Source organism: Danaus plexippus, assembly GCF_018135715.1.
Source record: "Danaus plexippus chromosome 16 unlocalized genomic scaffold, MEX_DaPlex mxdp_23, whole genome shotgun sequence".
Classification (NCBI taxonomy): domain Eukaryota; kingdom Metazoa; phylum Arthropoda; class Insecta; order Lepidoptera; family Nymphalidae; genus Danaus; species Danaus plexippus.
Genome location: NW_026869851.1, coordinates 536,762 through 555,626, shown reverse-complemented (window position 1 = coordinate 555,626; position 18,865 = coordinate 536,762). Strand labels below are relative to the sequence as shown.

Here is an 18,865-nt window from a genome sequence, read left to right as displayed (position 1 = left end):
TGCGAAACTTCTAGTATAAATCTGTTTAGCTGCTGTCCTTAACTTAACTTAACGCTTGACTTCACTTGTTAATTTAAGTGTAAATAATGATGTTATTTTAAGTTTGGGCAAAAAAGAGTCGTGCTGTGGTCTTAAAGTGTTTATGAATAAATGTAAGTATTTTGATATTCAACTTACAAAAAAATCTAAACACTTATAAAATTAAGAAAAAGTCAATATTCATAATACTTTAAAACGGATATCGACCAATTTATATTCTAAAGAATATTATAAAGGTTGTACTGATAAAGCTTTTGCTATACCATGAATTTGGTATATTAGAAAGCAAAAAAAAGAAAAGAATTTTTTTATAGAAACAGGAAAATATTATTTTATCAACTAGTAACACCTTCTTACTTTGACGTCGTTAAATGTAAAAATAATTTGTCATAAATTAAATATACCTACAAATGCAAATAAAAAACTCTTTTAAAGAAATATGAATTTAACAGAAAATTTTTTTTTACTGTATTTCTTTGATAAGATATCCTTATACAGTTTCTTCTAAGATTTTTTGTCTATATATTCGCCTTTTAAGAATTAAACTTGATAAATTATGAAGGGTCATGTGAGTTTAGCAAATAAAATATAAGGCGTTGTAAAGGTTTTGGAAAGTAAATAAATAACAGAATAGAGCTTTAATGTAACCGCTTTTTTTTCTTTTGATACATGTTGGTATGATGTTATGATCCCGGCATCTTTTGAGGAGGGCCCGTGATTATGTAGTGACGTCGGGATTATGTAGTTTAAAGTAATAAAAATTCGCGCAGTAAGTCCGAAAAGGTATTAGTTTTATTTGATTTCATTACATTCATAATAGATTTTGTTTTATAAACCAACGAGTAAATACATAACCTTTGTCTTTATTTTTCTATAACTAGTATTGATTAAGAATAAAATTTATTATGCATAAAATATGATAATGATGATTACACGGTCTGTGGGGGATAAGGAGTGTATTTCAGTATGTACTCTGACCCTTTCATTGACGGATTGTCCTAGTCTATTTTCAAATCCCCTTAATTGCACTTTGTTTATTAGTGAAAAGAGATTATATCTGTAATAATGTTATTATTTTATATGATAATTTTTAGATTTCATCTAAGATACATGGTGTCGAGGTCTATTTGAAGGAAAGAACCTTTACCTATCTTTCTATGTAATAACAGTTAAATACAAACTTCGCTGTAAAAATATTTTCTTACAATTAAAATTTAATTGCCCTGGCAATTCATAAAAGTAGTTTAGAGTTCGTAAACGTATTTTTTTAAATTATTGTTTAAATAGTGAACAGAGAAGTTCTGAAAAAGTTATCTGTTCACAATTTTAACAATATTATTATACTTTAATTCAGTATATTGTATTAGAATTGATATTAATAGTAAATAAATGATATTATATTGTAAATAATGACTATAAAAATAATCGAGGCGAATGATCCTTTTTTTAATGATATAATTATTATATCAATAATGCCACCATTACGGGTCTAAATGTATATTGCCTTTCTATTGTTAAAAACTAATCATTGCAATTTGAATACCATTATGTCATTTTAAAATAATATATAATTTCCGTTGTTCCTGTATATAAATGTTGTGAGTTTTCGATTATTGTATAGGTTCCATACAAGCGTTTATTCAGTGAAGTTTGTTTTAAGGTAATATTTTTAAAGAAGATTGTGTAGAAAAATTATAGCTTATATTATATTGACAACAATATAGACATTGAAAACGAAATTCAAAGGAAATATTTTTTGTTTGTTTTTTATAAATATCCTCAGACACTTAAAAATTGTGTTAAGCATATAATTAGAAAGCTTTAATATACTCGTATATAACCTGAATATATATATATATATATATATATATATATATATGTCTATCTATCTATATAGGCTCTACAAAAACACATAGTGTATAATTTTTTTTTAATATAAGTAAAGATCTTCTAGCTAAATTTGTAATACAGTCAATCTAGACTTTAAAAATATACGTGTAGGATAAGTCGGTGTAAAATTTATTAAAATCTAAATGCATACGGAACAGTGTGTAAATGTATTATAATGTTTAGAATACTAAGTAAAAATATAATACTTTTCCTTCCAGTTCAAAATGCGATCATTAATATTATTAATGATATTGACCGTGACCTGTGTTCTGAGCTATGATGAAAAATACGACTCACTTGATGTCGATGCTATTCTAGCTGATGATCAACATTTCACTTCCTACCTTGATTGTTTCCTTGATAAGGCACCTTGCACTACCGAGTACTCAAAGGAATTCAAAGGTATAATCTTCTATTTTAACACGAAGCAATGATATTAGGCAAAGTAAAATTTTTCTTAAATAAAAATAACAATTTATTTATGAACTTATTTGCACTTGAATTGTATTTTTCAATATTATTTTCGTTTAAATTTATTGTGGGTTATATACCTACATTAAACTTGTAATTATACAACATTTTAAAGACTTCTTCCTCGAACACTATGTTGGTTATATAAAGAGCTATAAAAAGTTTACATATGTTCGCAGAATTATTACCGGAAGTTATAAAGACAGCTTGCGAAAAATGCTCTGATACACAAAAGGTGAAAGTGAGGAAATTTGTAAAAGCGATCTTTGAAAAAAAAGCAGAAATGGCCCAAGAATTTCGAACAAAGTTCGATCCTACTGGGGAGTACGAGCCGGCATTCTTGGCTTTCTTAAAGCAAAATAAATAATAATAATAAATACCCTTTTAAAGACTTGAAGATTAATATTTTTTTTGACTAATTTATAAATGGTTTATATCTAATTTTTTGTTGATTTTTTTTTCAATTCTGTGATCTTGTTCATGACATAACCATTAACCATGCCTTTTATATTTAAGACATTTTAAGGTAAATTCAATACCATATGTATACACGTTTAATGGATTAAAACTTTAAATATAAATATTTTGTTTCTTTTCATACTTATAAGAAGACTTATATAATGATATCGATATAACATGATTTGTAACCTAAGACTTTAAATAAATATCAAACCATTATGGTTTGAACCAATTGCTCAGTGGTGATACCGTTACATAATTTATGAGTTACGTCAGACGCAGTACTGCGCAAGCGAAACTCAAATACACGTGCAACCGGCTTACTTTAACCAGGCTTGCCTAATAACAACTTACTAGCGGCTTGGGGTCAATTCTATTGAATATTCTGTACGAAGTTATAAAATTTAAGCCACCGTTAATGTATGTTATTATACTATTAATAAATATTCTATATTATTTGTTTATAAAACTAACTTAATCTTTATGCTTTGAACATGTTAAATGAATGCTAGTACTCAGTACATCAGACGTGTATTTTATGAAATTTCAATTTCATTTTATTTTTTCTTGATAATGTGGTGAGGTGATAAAATAGTCGTATCGTATAAAATGTATTTTTATTTAATCAGTCAACACCAATATAAAAAATAAATAACACTTTTACATCCGCATTAAAATTAATCCGAAGATGATATTCCACAGATATCACAGAAACTTTGTCATATCTTATACCTTTTTACGTTGGCAACAATCTCTTTAAACCTTAAACCTATTAAAAACTAATGTATAAATTATTGTGATCCTTTTGTTTAACTCTCTTGTATAAACTTTTCAAAGTTTGCACGATGTTGTCCGGTTGGGTCATTTTTCTTGACGAGTTCTTCCCATTGTGCAGGATGCTTTTGTTGAATGGCTTTAATAACTTTCCTTATGTTGACCTTTTGTTTATCTGTGCATTTACCGCAAACAGTTTCCACAGCTTCAGGTAAGGCCTCTAAAATAATAGTTTGATGTGAGTAAAAAGTCACATGAAAGCGAATTTTTTTCAAACGCAATACGGAAAAACAATTATTAAGTGTAAATAACCTTGTGACAAAAAATTAAGAATGTAATAAATTTTTAAGTGCCATTATCTCTAGAAATTTTCATAAATTTCTGTATATAAGTACTGGACGAAACCTTGACCTCAACCTTTGAAAATAATGTCGCCATTTATCCTCAAGTCCGTCATGCAGAATAAATAGATTTTATTTAGTAAACATTACACATGCTTGGACGCGTCGGTGAACATTTATTAGGAATGCTTATGAAATATAGTTTTGATTGTTTGCGGTAATTGATTTTGCGATATTTACTTTAGTAAGTTATGTTTTTTGTAAAATTTATTTAAAAATAAGGGGCTCTCTCTTGCAATGCAGCCTTCCAAGAAAATAGATAAAACAGAGATTTAAGATTAAAGGCTTTCTTCCTTCCTGATTAGTTGAAATAATTCATGAAGTTTTGCAGTTAAGACAGTTTGACACTGTTATATCTATGTATATATAATTTTGACATACTTTCAGCATTTTATAAAATGATTTATTTCAAAGAAGAGAAAAAAATTAGGACCAAATATAAGTTTGTCTACTATATCCAGTCTCTTTTTTCAAATATACCACTTTTAAATCTCTAAATAGGTATGTAATACAAAGTACCACTTACTTTTAAAGTCAGTGCCTTCTGCTGTACATTTTCCTTTTTCCAAGAAGCAGTTGATGTATGATTTAAGTAATCTGTCGTTGGACACCAATGTCTCGACGTCAAAGTTGTCGTATTTTGAATTATATTTTTCGGCGGCCAAAATTGACACGACCAGGCAAGCCAATACAACAAAGGTCCTCATTTTAATTATTCTGAAAGAGGTATTTTTTTTAATAAAATAAATGTTGTGAGTAATCACAAGAACGTATAAAGCACGACAGTTTTATATGATTAAAAATCGATTCAAATCTGAAATCTGACGTGTCCCGAATATTAATTAAATCCGTTTAGTAACAATACGAATGACTTCCATGGTCATCCCAGGCGTGCTTAGAATATTCATAACTGTGGACTCTCATCACATATCAACCAGGGACCAATGCGAATAAATATATGTAAATACTAGTTAATAAACTTTAAATTAGCTTATAAATACTTTGAAATAAATTAAAAACATCGTGCACACGTAAAATACACTTTTTCTTTAACAGATACTGTAAATAATAGAGTTAAACCGGATAAAAAGAGTTAAATAAACAAATTAAAGTTTCAATTCGTAAGTATCACACGGGGTTTCGAGAGTATTAGCTCAAAGTTATATAAGACTGTCACAATCTGCCTGCCGTTAATACTGCATTAAATTGCAGTTCGTTAACCCACCTTTTACTCTCAATACAACCCAAAGAACTAGCTGCCGCAGAAAGCGACAGTGCTTTTATATTGTCGAACATTAAACCACCACCTTTGCTGACACGAAGACCATGTTAAGTATCTGATACATACAATTTTAAACCTTTTGGCAAAGGCTAATAAGAATCTGTATAGCATTTCAACGGGAATCACAATAGGTCCCTGTTTGTTGTTGAAATCCATCGTATATGATTTGTTGCTGAACGTTACCAGGAAACCAATTGAGCAATAAAAAGTCCCCAATATCACGAGTGAATCATAAAAATTGTTAGTGGTTTTTAATTAAATTCAAATTTACATAACCAATAAAAGTAAGAAAAGGTTTTACTACAAATTATTATTATTATGGAACAATTGTTACTTTAGGGAGTTAAATGCTAGCAACCAAATTAATATAACAATTTATTTTATTTGTTTCACTTAAAAAGAAAATTATATTGAAAAACATTAACCTATTTAATTTGTAACCCAAACGACCTAGCTTATAAACATTATCATACCAGTATTTCTACAAATGGAAATGCCAAGTCAGCTTTAGGTCAGAATCCAAGGTAGTTTAGGATTTTGAAGGCTTGGTTTGCAAATTATTTCATACTTTCACACATATTTTTCATAATTAATTATTCTTGATTTCCCGACATTGTTAACTGTTCGTTGGTTTTATTCTAAAACTACTTGAGCATTTATTTAAACAATTTAATACAGGAAATAGGTAGGCTGTTCATTGAAAAAAGGTATATTGGTGGTGTCTTCGGCGTTATTTCACATAAAAAGCTAGTAGAGGAATTTAAATTATATTAGTATTTAAATCATCATATGAAGAGTATATTTGTTTGTAGCTCTTTAATACCAAAACATTTAAATGCTATTTGTGACGGTTATTAAGTTATTAACGATGCAAAAAAGGCACAAACTATTATTTTTTTCTGTAAATTTGTTTTTTTTTCTTATTAAACATTATATATGTTTTATTTTATATGGTTACTGTGGTACCAACAGATAACTGAATTTGTTTGGATGTGGTTTATATTTAAAAGGAAAACCTATGTTTATCGTATAATAAAACATCGATAAAATTCTAATTAACATTTATTGAAGATGAAGATGCTAGTGTTGTATGACTTTTTCCTACTTCCCGCTAGCCTTACGTGCTATAGCTCAGTTTGGCTTTGATCTTCATGAATCTGATTTTAATATTTAAAAAAGTATATTTACTTCATTACTTATTTAATAATTAATAAACTTTAAATATCGATACCGAGTACTCGTACAATCAATTCAGTTTTGACCTTTTGAGTTGGAAACGCGTTGAAATCTTACTTAAAAAAATCTCTCTGTTAACGATGTTTTAAACTACGGGTTTTAGAGATGAAGTAATAAAAATGCAGCGATTTAAATGAAATCTGTAAATTACCGATACATAAAACTTTATAATCATAACTGAGTAGAAAATTTATACATTTATGTTTAAAATTACACGTCATAAAAGCTTTTATTTGCAGTGAACAAAATGTAAAAAAAGTAATCTTATAATTTAAAAAAATTACGTCTTGTGTATTAATTTGATCATATCACTTTCCATTCCACACATATCTCAATTTGATTGAATTAGGTGTGCAAATGTTATTATATAGTGTATTATAAAATTAATTGTCCTACATTGCTATATTATATATATCTCAAAATGGAATTTCAACTTTTGTACTCGGATGACAATTATTCAAATTGTATCTATATTTTTGTTTGAGGTCGTTATTTTATTATAATACTAGGGACCAGCCACGGCTTCGCACTGTCTCTTTACAAAAAATGTAAAATAGCCTTTTTAATTTTGAGAATTATTAAACTTATATTATGATAACTTACAAATGGTACGCCCGATTCAAATGATTTAAAAAGTAATTTACAGATACTGATGTAGGATTGAAAACGAAGTAATTTATTTTGATAAGACTCAATACCGTATTTATGTAAATATTTCTAATAAACGCTTAAAAATACCAATTTTTAAATTTTAAATTTTGATGTATCTCAAAGACTTTAGGCAGAATTTTCGTTAAAAGCTCTCAGACGGCTCATGTTTTCCCGACATATTTAACAAATATCGTTAATGTACACACAAGTAAATACAAAAACGTTACAAATCATATATTAAAACCTTCCTCGAGAATCACGCTATCGAGTGGTGATAACTGTTTGATAATCGGTGCGGTAGTTCTTCCGTTTATCTGCGAACAGACAGACAAACAGACGATGCGAGAGACTTTGTTTTATAATATGTATTGATTGATTATATCTCTAACATTTATATCAATCTTTAAAATTACGTTTTAAGGCTAAAAGATTGCTTGGTACCTAAGGCTAATTTCAACTTTATTTATACTTAAAAGTTAAATATTTTATATCTAGGAGCAGCAGCATAGCTTAGCTTTTTATTACTTTATGTACATTCATAAATAAACTTAATATGTTATTTGATATATAAGTATTTATGAAGAATATTTACCATAAAAACTATTAAACTAGCCAGTGGGCAGAACTGTTTTCGTTATGTTTTATAATAAAACAAGTCAATAGAGTAATATAAAATATTAGATGTATTATAAAAAAAATTCAACTCATCGGTTGTTCTAAAAACATATGCTTCTTGGATTACAAACACATTTTAGATTTTGATAATGATGTCAGTTAGTATAAGGATTGCAATTCAGAATGTGTTAAGGAAATAATTAATAAACTGCTGCTAAATAAACAATATGAAAGTGCTAATTTTCCCAATACTTACGTAGCTTAGCTATTTGTTGCTATGGACTTTAGGAATGTGTTGAAATGTTTATTTTGAGGATCAAGTTTTCTCTTCAGCTCGGCGTAGTTCTGTGGCGATATATTTCGGAAAGCTTCAAATGTCCTGTGAGCAAATCTTTTTTGGGACGGTGAGCATTTATTACAAGCAGTTATAACTATTTCTGGTAGAACAACTGAAACATAATAGTGTGTACATGTTAACACTTTGATATTTTACATTGGTGCCAATTGACTGCGCATTCTTTGCTTCAGAAGAAAACATTATATAAGAATTTAACAAAACTTATGAATTGTAGACAAAAGGAATAATTTATATTGTGTTTTTTGTATTAAATAGAGTTACAATTTTAAAGTCTTCAATCTGTTTTTCTTTGCAACACTATAAAGAGCAAAAAATAGCAATTAAGTCATTGCCGCCGTCAGTACCTTGTTGTTAGAGAGTTAGAAGAAAAGAAAACAACAAGACTTGACATTACGTAATAATAAATCAAAAGCATTTATTTTTTATTTATTTTAAAGAATTATGATTGAATTTCTTTCTTTTGCCATTGTCAATATTTATAGAAAAAATTTTAAAAACAAATAATTATGATATTTTCTTTATATATCTTTAATGTGTCTAATGACCCTAATTTTCTTTAGATAAAATAAAAAAAATGTATTCAATAATTTAAAGCTGTGGTGAAAATTTAGCTTAATATTAATTTATTAATAGGACAGCATAATATGTTCAATAAATAAAATAGGGTAATACAAAGTATGTGTCTTCTAATACAAAGTATGTGTGTCTTCTGCTAAGAATATTTTATAAACATCATCATAAAAATAGGATGCTTAAAAATATAAAATGTAATAGGAGTTTTTATTATAACTTACGCTTAAAAACTCTTCCGATCGGTGTGCACGGCCCTTTATCCAAAAAACAATCTATGTACTTTTTCAACAGGCGGGGATTTTGCACAAAGTGGTCTATGTCGTAATAATCGTACCGACTATCGTAATACTTATTGTCGGCAAAAACTCCAAAAACAATGAAGAAGATAAAATAAACAATCTTCATTTTAACAATCGAGATTTTATTAATGCAATTTACCAAGTTACCGCATGCCTTAATATGCCTAGTATGTTGTATGCCACAAAGAAGAATGAATTAAAACGTAAATAACAAAACTTTAAAAAAACATACAGACCGTTGACCTTCAAACTAAAATAAACTAATCTGGAGGATTTGAAAAACATCGTGCAGACGTAATTTGTTTAAGATGCCATCTTTTGTGGATGAGAGTACCTACTGATAATGAATAAATAGTTAATTTTTCAATGCGGTATAAAGTTGGACGGTTGTTTACATTAAAACTAGTTTGTTTTAAGTTTAAGGTTGTTTTAGACTGGTTTAAGTCGCTATAATGTCTTCGTAAGCTTTAGATATACTTTCTGGTAGGTTTACAATTGAAAGTAATTAATAAAACAGTTCTTTAAATGATTATTACTTTTATTGTGCCGTTTTCCTTATCTTTAGTTCATACAATTCATGCCATCATTTTAATATTTCGCAATAGCAGCTTCCAAAGCGGGAAGGTATTTGTTCTCGGGGTCGTATTTTTGTTGGAAAATTTTGTAGTCATCTGCCTTTTGGACTTTAATTACTTCTAAAAAGCGTTTGAAAATGTGCTTCTGGGCAGCGGTGCACTTTTCGCATGCTTGTTCTACAGCCTCCCGTAGGTCCTCTATAAAAAATGTACAAAATGCTTAGAAAGGTTTTGAGCTTAACTGTGAAACTAAATAGACATAAAAATTGTATATAAAGTAGTTATGGAAAAGAAGTAAAATATGGTATTAAATGTAAGTAAAGAATAATTAATGTTCATAATCTTAATCTCTTCATATTATTATTACATTCATAATAACTATTCCATGTCTTTAGTCTCAAAATTATTGTAATAAAAATATAGCAAGATATTTAAATATATTTTGTAACAGAATTCATGCTTTATATCAGTTCTTGGCAATTAAGTGACCCGGATTAAAATTTGTTTTTATGATTACGCGGCCATTGAGTTCTAGCGAATTACAAAATGTTATGCTGTAATGTATTACGTCTCAGGTATTTTTATTTTATCTGAACCAAATCGTTTGTGTTTTGCAAAAGAAATAATGATTAAGAAAATTTTATTTAATATGTATATGGCAATAATTGGTATAGCGAGACTTTTTATTTTTTTCCGCGAAATGTCAAAAATTACGTAATAACCTCTTCAATTACATTTAGTTAAGAAGCTGTTTTACCTTTAATAGTGCTCGAAAACTTATTTTAAGGAGTAGGAGTTTCTTGAAGTCAAATATAATAAACATTTTACATTACAAATGAAACTAGTATTTTTCGGATTTACTACGCGGATTTTATTATTTAAAAACTACATAATCCCGACGTTTCGGTTACTTTGCAGCAACCGTGATCACGGGCAGACGAGGTCCGAAAAATACTAGTTTCATTTAAATGAATACTCGCGAAAATCTTAGATCTCATTATTTTACATTACATTCATAGACAGTATATTGGAATTTAAATGTAATTTTGAATTTAAGTAGATTAAATACGTTTAACTAAATTAATTTAAAAAAATTGAGTTAAGTGTGAGTCTAATGTTTAAGTTGATTTCGTTTTATTAGAAAACTACTAATTTATAAAGTACTTACTTAACATTCATATATTTTTTTAAATTACTATTTCAAACATATAAAGTTAGTAAAATAAATGCTTTTCTTACTTTTGAAATCACCAGATAGTTCGTCACAAGCACCCTTGTCGTTAAAACAGTCCAGGAAAGCTCCAAGAGAGGCGGGATCTGAGACCAACTTCTCAATATCCAAGTCGTCGTTCTCTGAGTTGTATGTTTCGGCAGAGGAAAGAACCAATAAGGCAGATAACACGATAATGACCTTCATGATTATATCTGCAAAAATATATATACATACATATATTAAAAATCTTCAATCGAATTACACAAAGAAATAAAAAAATTGAATAACATGGATGATGTTACCAAAATCCGATATAGATATTTAAATGGAATATTTTATAGCAACTTGTTTGTTACTTGGAGCAAAAAATGCGACTGCATGCATTGGCTACCTCGTCTTTGGCGTTTAGTTTGGAGCTCTTTATCAATGTTTAATTTATAAGAGGACAGACTACATAAATCGTTAATGATGTTTATATTTACTTTTATTTATTGTGTGAGGAATTTTAATCAGACCGACTATTTTCTTGATTAGTCTTAGTTATAAAGTATTCATGTAAATCATTTTAGATCTGACAAGAAAATTTATACTTAAGGCACGTCATAGTTGAGTTCATCACTTCACAGTTGGGGCACGAGTTAATTAATTGAATAATTGTTTTCCTGAGATGACCTCAACGTAATACAAATTTATTTGATGTTTCCTCGAAGTAACATATGTATGTAAATACTTATTACATGAACATATATATACATATATATATATATATATATATAGTTAATTTTATTTAATGAAAAAGTTCTCTTGGTATGTTTTGTATCTCAATGTTGAATCTAGTGTTGGCAGTTTTAGGATACTTTGAGATTGTTTTTACAAAAAAATATATATTTTCGTCTAATCTAGTCTATAAACGATTGTAAGAACAAATTTATTAATAATTTTTAAATTTTGTTTGACCTATGTATTCTCTAACTTTACATACATATATATTCCGTTTACATCATTTTTAAAAAAGTATTTTAATACAATTGGTTACAGATAATTAAAATATACTTGACTTAAAAACCTGTTTGAAGAGCAAAAGTTCACGAAACGTTTAGGTGCAGGCCAATTTAAGTTCATTTGAATAATCTCGGTATATGCCATCTTTATAGACATGGTTAGATTTATTTGTATATAAAAAATTTTTTTTTCTAAAAACTTGCGAAAAAATTAATATTACAATAATCTATAGTAGAGGAAATAAGTAGATAAAAAAAATACAATATTGAATTATAGTGAGAAGTAATTACCTTATATAATTTGAGAAGACCGTCCTTATGGGATTTTAAAATACCTGTGATTTTAATACATTATGATCGGTCCTTTTATACGTGTTCCCGAACGTTAGCAAGGTTGTTTATTTAATAAAGAAAATTTAAATCACCAAATATATCTTTTTGCGATTCTAAGTAACTTAAAGTTTTATGGACGTGATAAGAATTAAGCGATATTTTTATCCACTAAGCGAGGATACCACATATTTTATCTAGATATATTTATTTGCTTTTGTAGACAGTGAGCAGATTCAACTTTATCAAATATTACGTTAATTTATAAACAAAATCATAAACGATAGAATAAAAATTAAAAATGACGTCATATGAGGTACGATATGCTAGACATATTTATAAAATTGTTATCTGTCTGTGTTTTTAATGTTATTATCTCAAGACCTTAATGTTATTATGGCAACAAACTATCTTTTCAAATATTTTGTATAATTGGAGTAATCTTTAGGACGTAATTTTTATGAATTTTTAGATCTTTAATATCGGCATGTATGTAAAAATACTTAAATTATAAGTTATTATTCAAAAACATCTTTATTTGTCTCAACCAAACATTAAATAAAGTGACATTTAGAATTTGCTCAGAAAATTATAACGAAGATCTTTATAGTTCATAAATTTTATGAAATTATGATTCCTATTAACGTTTGCTCGATTTGTATGGTTTAACATTATTTTATATCAAGTTACTCCTTACGCGTTCATTAAAAAATATCTCTCCCAATATTACCCTTTAAATTTTAAAGAGCAAGATAATTTACAATTGTTTTTGCGGTAGATATTTTATTCATTTTTAAAGTATGTCAGTGTGGAAGCGTCTATTTTATTATTTCATAATTTCTGTACCCTTATGTTCAAGAACCTAGTTGAAATTTATCCACATTTTGTACGAATATTACATCAATCATCAATCAATACATATTATAAAACAAAGTCCCTCGCCGCGTCTGTCTGTATGCCAGTTCGTGATAAACGGAAAAACTACTGCAGCGATTTCGATAATCGGTGCAGTAGTTTTTGTTTGATAACAGTTAACACTACTCGATAGCGTGATTCTCGAGGAAAGTTTTAGTATATAATTTTTTAAGTTTTTGTATATACTTATTGTGAATTAAGGATATTTGTTGAAGATGTCGGGAAAGCATGAGCCATTCTGAGAGCTTTTAAGGAAAACGCTGCATAAAGTCTTTGAGATATAACAAAATAATATATGGTGGTATTGTGTATCTTATATAGCTCTACTGAAAAGTCCGCAGTGGCATATTCACCTTAAAGATAACATACTATACCCATTTTACAACTTAAAACAATTGGCATTCCTAAAGCGTTTATTGGAAAGCTGTTTACATAAATGTGGTATTAAGTCTTATCAAAATAAATAACTTCGTTTTCAAGCCTACATCAGTATCTGTAAATAACTTATTAAATCATTTTAATCGGGCGTACCATTTGAAAGTTATCATAATATAAGTTTAATAATTCTCAAAATTAAATAGGCCCTTTTATATTTTTTGTAAAGAGCCCGTGTGAAGCTGGGACTGGTACCTAGTTTTCAATAAAATAAATACAGTATGCAATTTTATTTAATAGTTTAGGAAATCGAATTAGAACCGTTATACATATTTTAAAAGGCAATATTCACTTCATTTAAATGAAACTAATATATTTCGGATATACTACGCGTTTCATTTAAATGAATACAACTCGCTAAAGTCTTAAACCTCATTTCAATCTTCACTTAATGGCCCTTGCCTTTTAAAAACATTTGTTCTTATTATTCGTTATGGAGTAATAAAATAAAACACTTATAAAACTCTTGTGTTATTAGTAATGCACACTTAAATTTACTACCATTTTTTTCAAGAGGTCAAAAATTAATCGTATATCCAATACGGATGCAAAAACGTTCACGACTGTGACCGTTTTAATTAATACTAAAATGATTTATTATAAAATTTGCAGGAGCAATAATTTTTTAGTCATATGTTTTAACTTGTAGTAAGGTTTTATTAATTGAGGTTTTTGTATCACAATATCTGAATTGAGAGTTACATCATTTTATGAAATATATTCCTAATTGAACTGACGTGGGAAATAATTTGGTTATGTTATTCTCCAGTGTCCTCTGTTTATTTAACTTCACTCAATTAATCAATTTTGCCAAAGATACTCATAGATTGTGAATTATTATCAAGTTTCTTAATTAATTTTTTGATAAACGTTGTGGTTCTTATAAGTCATTACTGATCCTAGACTATTAATAGGTTTATAATTTGTAGTTTTGTAGTATGACATAAATTATTATGCATCGAAATAACTCATACGTTTACAATAATTTTATACAAACCTTTATAAAAAAAGGGAAATATGTTAATATTATTATTTTATTATTAATTTATTATGAAGCTCGGCCAATAGACCTCTAGAAAATGAACAATTTAGAAGTAGCTTTTATTTAACTTATAACTTTTAATATTGCATTCAATTTTGTTGATACAATTCAATTTATTCAATCTTCAACCTATCGATCTAATATTTATATATACGTAAGTTTTATATTTAACTTAGAAATATCTGAATTAATTGATAAATATCGATTTTAGTGCATCAATGCATCAATAGCAAGAGTTATCCTGTCCGCAATAATTGACCACAAATTAAAAGGGAAGAGGAAAATGAATTGCATTGTAATACTATTTTTACAATTAAATACTATTATTATTAATTAAATAGAAATAATCTCTAAATATGTATGACAGAAACAAGAGGCTAAAAGAATTTTGTTATAAGATTGACTTGTGTGATAACGAGATTATCTTTGTATATTGATGCGTTTTTTATCAATCCTTCTACTCACGTAGCAAAAATCAGCATGTTTGAGCTTGCCTGACGCAATCTTAAATCGCGACGTCGATTGAATGACAAAATTGTTACCTACTAGCTCTTGTCTGATATCAGTTTAGTTGACATTACACATAGGTGGCTATACTTACTCCTTGACTTATTATAATGCATACAAAATAACTAGTGCTTTTTTTAATTTTTGGCCTTAAAAAGTTTGTTTTTTGCACTTTTTCTATTATACCTATGTTCACATAGAGATGCTCACGTGCTATAACTTCATAGATTGATAATAGCATCAATAATATTCAGGATGCAAATTCGTTATAAACATCAATTTCCATCGATAACAAAATAATTATTGATGGAATTCAAAGGTTTTTATGTAATTAATCAAACCGCACCCACGAACCTATATAACACGGTTATTTGAATTTAATATATGATTTAACAATTTTTCCTATAAGTGTTCGCATATTTTTTCTGGTGAGATACGTTATTGTATAAAGTAGACTCATAAGACATTTATACAATTATTAAAATAACAAGTTGTTTCTCGACGCTAGTAATATTACAGATAAGATAGAGATAATTATATTTGGATATTTATTTCATTAATAACTATTTTATAAGGAATATATAATTTTTCATATGTTGTAGATCTCTTAGTGACACTGTCGATAATTTAGTTTAGTTCAGTTACCATCTCTTACTCAATAAATAAAAGTATAACTTAATTGTATCGATATTTCTATAAATTAATTATATAACTAAGCTAATACTATTTATTGATGAAGCATCAATGCTTAATTTATAATGTTGAATTTCATTTTACAGTTCTGATTTCAGCATGAAAGTCATATTTCTGGCGTGTTTATTTGCCTTTGTGAGTACACATAGACTTTATGACGATGTATTGCCGATTGATATGTTAGCTTTAGCCAAAAAACCTGAGGAATTGAATAAATTCATGGACTGTTTGCTTGATAGAGGCCGTTGTAATGATGTGTATATAGGTTACAGAGGTACGTATCAGAGAATTTTATGTTTTACTCAAGAAAAATAGCTCATAAAAATAATCTGATTGTTGACATATAGCAAGGAAGACTATATAATTATCATGATGATTAATTTTCGATACTTAAATTATTCAATATTAAGTTACAACTATTTTTATTTGATCTTCTTTTTTTCCAGTTTATACTCCTCAATCCGTTCGGGAATCTTGTAAAAGATGTACAACCGATCAGAAAATATTTGTCTACTTATTCTTGGAAACTCTTAAAAGATTGTTACCAAAGAGTTACCACGAATTTAGACATAAATATGACCCAAATAATGAATACTTTGACAACTTAGAGGCTGTAGTATATAAATACAAGTTTGAACCGTGTCAATAAGCTCAACTCCGTTTCAGTAACGATGAGTGATGTTAAATTGTTATAAAATTATTTGACATTGTCGGAAGGAGAAACAAATCAAAGACAAATATTTTGAAAATGATATAAAATCTTTCCAATTTTCATACAAGTGTCTCTAATATATTGGTTATATTTACATACACTAATAAATAATTTATAATATCTGTAATTAAATATTGTTCTTATTATATTCCGGTAACATTTCCGTTTTTGATGTATAAATTAAGTAAAATATAATTAAAGTATATCATCTATTATATAGGTGGTAGAGCCCAGCTGTGGTCTAGTAACTACAGCCCGAACATGGGCTGGCTTGACCCGGGAAGTATCACCCTGTTACAGAAGATTGGCGTGAAGTAGTCATTAATAACTGCTTTTCGTCCGACGAGTGACAGAGCTGGTTGCCATTTCCCTGTTCCCACCCTTTCCTGCCATTTCCTTATTCCTCTCCCCTTTCATCAACAACCAAGGTTGGCAACACATCCGTAACATCTCTGTTGCGGATATTCATGGGCGACAGTAACTACTGCCCATCCAGTAGGCCGTCTACTCGATTGCCGCTTTCACGTAAAAAAAAAATCAAGTGAATTCCAAGCAATGTCAGCAAAACCCAAATGATCTCTCGTATAGGTGTTCATATTTATTGGAAAAAGTGGTATATCTCAGTAAATAATTAGCTGAAGTTAATTAAAAAACTACAAAATTAATAATTCCATAACGCATTTTAACGCGATATAATAACGCGGTAACTGCGTCTTGAGGTCTGGCATTATGTTTACGACAAATTTTCTTATGCTGACGATTCAGGGGTGGGTTGTTTGAGGTGAGAACATTCTTTACATGCTGTATTCTTAACCAGTAGATGTATAAACATATTGTGAAACTAGGGTTTGTCAACATTTATTATATATATAACACATAAAACACAAGTACATAGCTAAAAATACAAATAACAACATTTTATATAGTTACATAGGTAGGCCAAAAAATTCGCGGAATAGGAGGTATGATGGGGGAAAAGGTTCACTTTTTTACCTGTACTACTTATCATACTTAGTGAGAGAATAAATACCAAGTTTCATTAAATTCAGGTTATTATTCAATTCAATAAGATACAGTTCAATAAAGAAGTGAATTTGGAAGGAAATTTTAATCATGGAGAAATTTTAGTTTCACGCAGTTATTAAATTCCTTACCAAGCAAGGAAAACCTACTTAGATTATTTTGGAAGAGATGTCTTCTGTTTATGGGGACTCTTGCTCATGGCTTACAAGTGGCACCACCTGTTCAAGAAAGACAGACATACGATTGAAAATGATCCGAGGCTGGGGAAGCCTGTCAACGTGACTACGGCAGAGAACATCGAAAATCTTGAAAAACTCATATCGGAAGATGTCCGTTTAAAGAAACGCAGCTCTAAGAAATGATAGGAATATCAGTTACAACCATTTTGAACATCCTACACGGCTATCTTGGCATGTCAAGGGTGTGCGCAAGGTGGGTGGGTGCCTAGAATGCTCACGCCACACCAGAAGCAGCGACGAGGTGAATGTTGTAGCGAGTTTTTATCTCAGAAAACAAGAACTAAGTTTTATGCCGGATTGTGACTGGAGATGAAACTTGGGTTCATCATTATGAGCATATATATATGTTTTAAAGGATTTCTGTATAGAAGTAAAAAAAAATCAAAAATTAATTGACATTAATTTTATAGTAAAATAAATCTTAACATTTATGGAATGAAGGTTCGAAAGCTAATATTCTAATATTATTTAAAGAGTGTTTCCTAAATAGTACGTGTGAAGATTAAGAAAACGTTGGAAGATGAACAAAAACACGAATAACTGACAGACACTTACCTCTCGTCTCGTTATCTCTGTTGCTGAAAAGTAATCTGTAATCTGGGTAAAATAAAATAAAAAAGAGAGTTAGAGTTACTAGACATAATTTTATATTATTTAGTTTTCAAAAATACATTCATACAAAATTATTTTTTCGAAATTCCACTTGTGAGACTCTATCCTTGATAATAATCACAGTCCTGAGGTCTTAAATCTTATAGCATTTTATTTGTATTAGTGCATAAGATATTCAAACTATTATTCAAACAGTTTCATGAAGTGTGATAATTAATTCCGTTTATGTTAATTATTTGATTAACACAATTGAATATAACCTGTATTTTAGAAACGTATGCTTATAGTTTACTAAATTAGAGCACACTATTATTGAGGTATTCAATTGTAAACTTGTTAATGTCTATTAGAATTGCAAATCGAATGTTTACCGATCAATTAAAATGTTTTAACACATACAATAAATCAAACAGTTTTTATGAATTTGATTGATAAGGTTATATTTGAAATCCTTTGTACAATTAACAGAATATAAAGAGTATTTATAGTAAGTACCATCTTTAATCTTGAAATCTAATGT

General features: G+C 28.4%; 3 protein-coding genes and 1 long non-coding RNA gene across 7 annotated transcripts; 2 read left to right on the top strand and 2 right to left on the bottom strand.

The window, feature by feature from the left end:
- Positions 1-22: 22 nt before the first annotated feature.
- On the top strand, positions 23-2,981 carry LOC116772007 (ejaculatory bulb-specific protein 3-like). 2 transcript variants are annotated; one of them, XM_032664030.2, is made up of 3 exons: positions 23-152; positions 2,148-2,331; positions 2,580-2,981. In XM_032664030.2, exons 2-3 carry the CDS (start codon positions 2,154-2,156, stop codon positions 2,765-2,767), a joined length of 366 nt encoding a protein of 121 aa, XP_032519921.2. In that variant the 5' UTR covers positions 23-152; positions 2,148-2,153; the 3' UTR covers positions 2,768-2,981. The 2 variants fall into 2 exon arrangements, with proteins under 2 accessions (XP_032519921.2, XP_032519920.2); XM_032664029.2 differs by lacking the exon at positions 23-152 and adding an exon at positions 1,590-1,699.
- A 478-nt stretch (positions 2,982-3,459) lies between these two features.
- LOC116771999 (uncharacterized) lies at positions 3,460-9,169 on the bottom strand. The gene is made up of 5 exons (XM_032664017.2): positions 8,971-9,169; positions 8,081-8,267; positions 5,260-5,346; positions 4,561-4,751; positions 3,460-3,853 (listed from the first exon to the last, which is right to left on the bottom strand). Exons 1-5 carry the CDS (start codon positions 9,152-9,154, stop codon positions 3,669-3,671), a joined length of 834 nt encoding a protein of 277 aa, XP_032519908.2. The 5' UTR covers positions 9,155-9,169; the 3' UTR covers positions 3,460-3,668.
- Positions 9,170-9,565: 396 nt separating this feature from the next.
- Positions 9,566-11,277, bottom strand: LOC116772000 (ejaculatory bulb-specific protein 3-like). Of its 2 annotated transcripts, none has more exons than XM_032664020.2 (3): positions 11,139-11,277; positions 10,863-11,048; positions 9,566-9,821 (listed from the first exon to the last, which is right to left on the bottom strand). In XM_032664020.2, exons 2-3 carry the CDS (start codon positions 11,038-11,040, stop codon positions 9,637-9,639), a joined length of 363 nt encoding a protein of 120 aa, XP_032519911.1. In that variant the 5' UTR covers positions 11,041-11,048; positions 11,139-11,277; the 3' UTR covers positions 9,566-9,636. The 2 variants fall into 2 exon arrangements, with proteins under 2 accessions (XP_032519911.1, XP_032519909.1); XM_032664018.2 differs by having other exon boundaries at positions 11,193-11,235.
- Positions 11,278-11,305: 28 nt separating this feature from the next.
- Positions 11,306-16,603, top strand: LOC116772008 (uncharacterized). Of its 2 annotated transcripts, none has more exons than XR_009753691.1 (3): positions 11,306-11,554; positions 15,846-16,033; positions 16,206-16,603. It is a non-coding gene; the product is annotated as an uncharacterized LOC116772008 (long non-coding RNA). The 2 variants fall into 2 exon arrangements; XR_009753690.1 differs by lacking the exon at positions 11,306-11,554 and adding an exon at positions 15,141-15,494.
- The last annotated feature ends 2,262 nt before the right edge of the window (positions 16,604-18,865 follow it).

Bases quoted from the DNA above. Each gene is read 5' to 3' on its own strand.
- LOC116772007 (XM_032664030.2), top strand. From the start codon at position 2,154: ATGCGATCATTAATATTATTAATGATATTGACCGTGACCTGTGTTCTG. The intron at 2,332-2,579 runs GTATAATCTTCT...ATATGTTCGCAG, and splicing joins GTACTCAAAGGAATTCAAAG to AATTATTACCGGAAGTTATA.
- LOC116771999 (XM_032664017.2), bottom strand. From the start codon at position 9,154: ATGAAGATTGTTTATTTTATCTTCTTCATTGTTTTTGGAGTTTTTGCC. The intron at 4,752-5,259 runs GTGGGTTAACGA...TACCTCTTTCAG, and splicing joins GGTTGTATTGAGAGTAAAAG to AATAATTAAAATGAGGACCT. The intron at 3,854-4,560 runs GTAAGTGGTACT...CTATTATTTTAG, and splicing joins AGAAGGCACTGACTTTAAAA to AGGCCTTACCTGAAGCTGTG.
- LOC116772000 (XM_032664018.2), bottom strand. From the start codon at position 11,220: ATGCATGCAGTCGCATTTTTTGCTCCAA. The intron at 11,049-11,192 runs GTAACAAACAAG...ATATTTTTGCAG, and splicing joins AGTCGCATTTTTTGCTCCAA to ATATAATCATGAAGGTCATT. The intron at 9,822-10,862 runs GTAAGAAAAGCA...CATTTTTTATAG, and splicing joins ACTATCTGGTGATTTCAAAA to AGGACCTACGGGAGGCTGTA.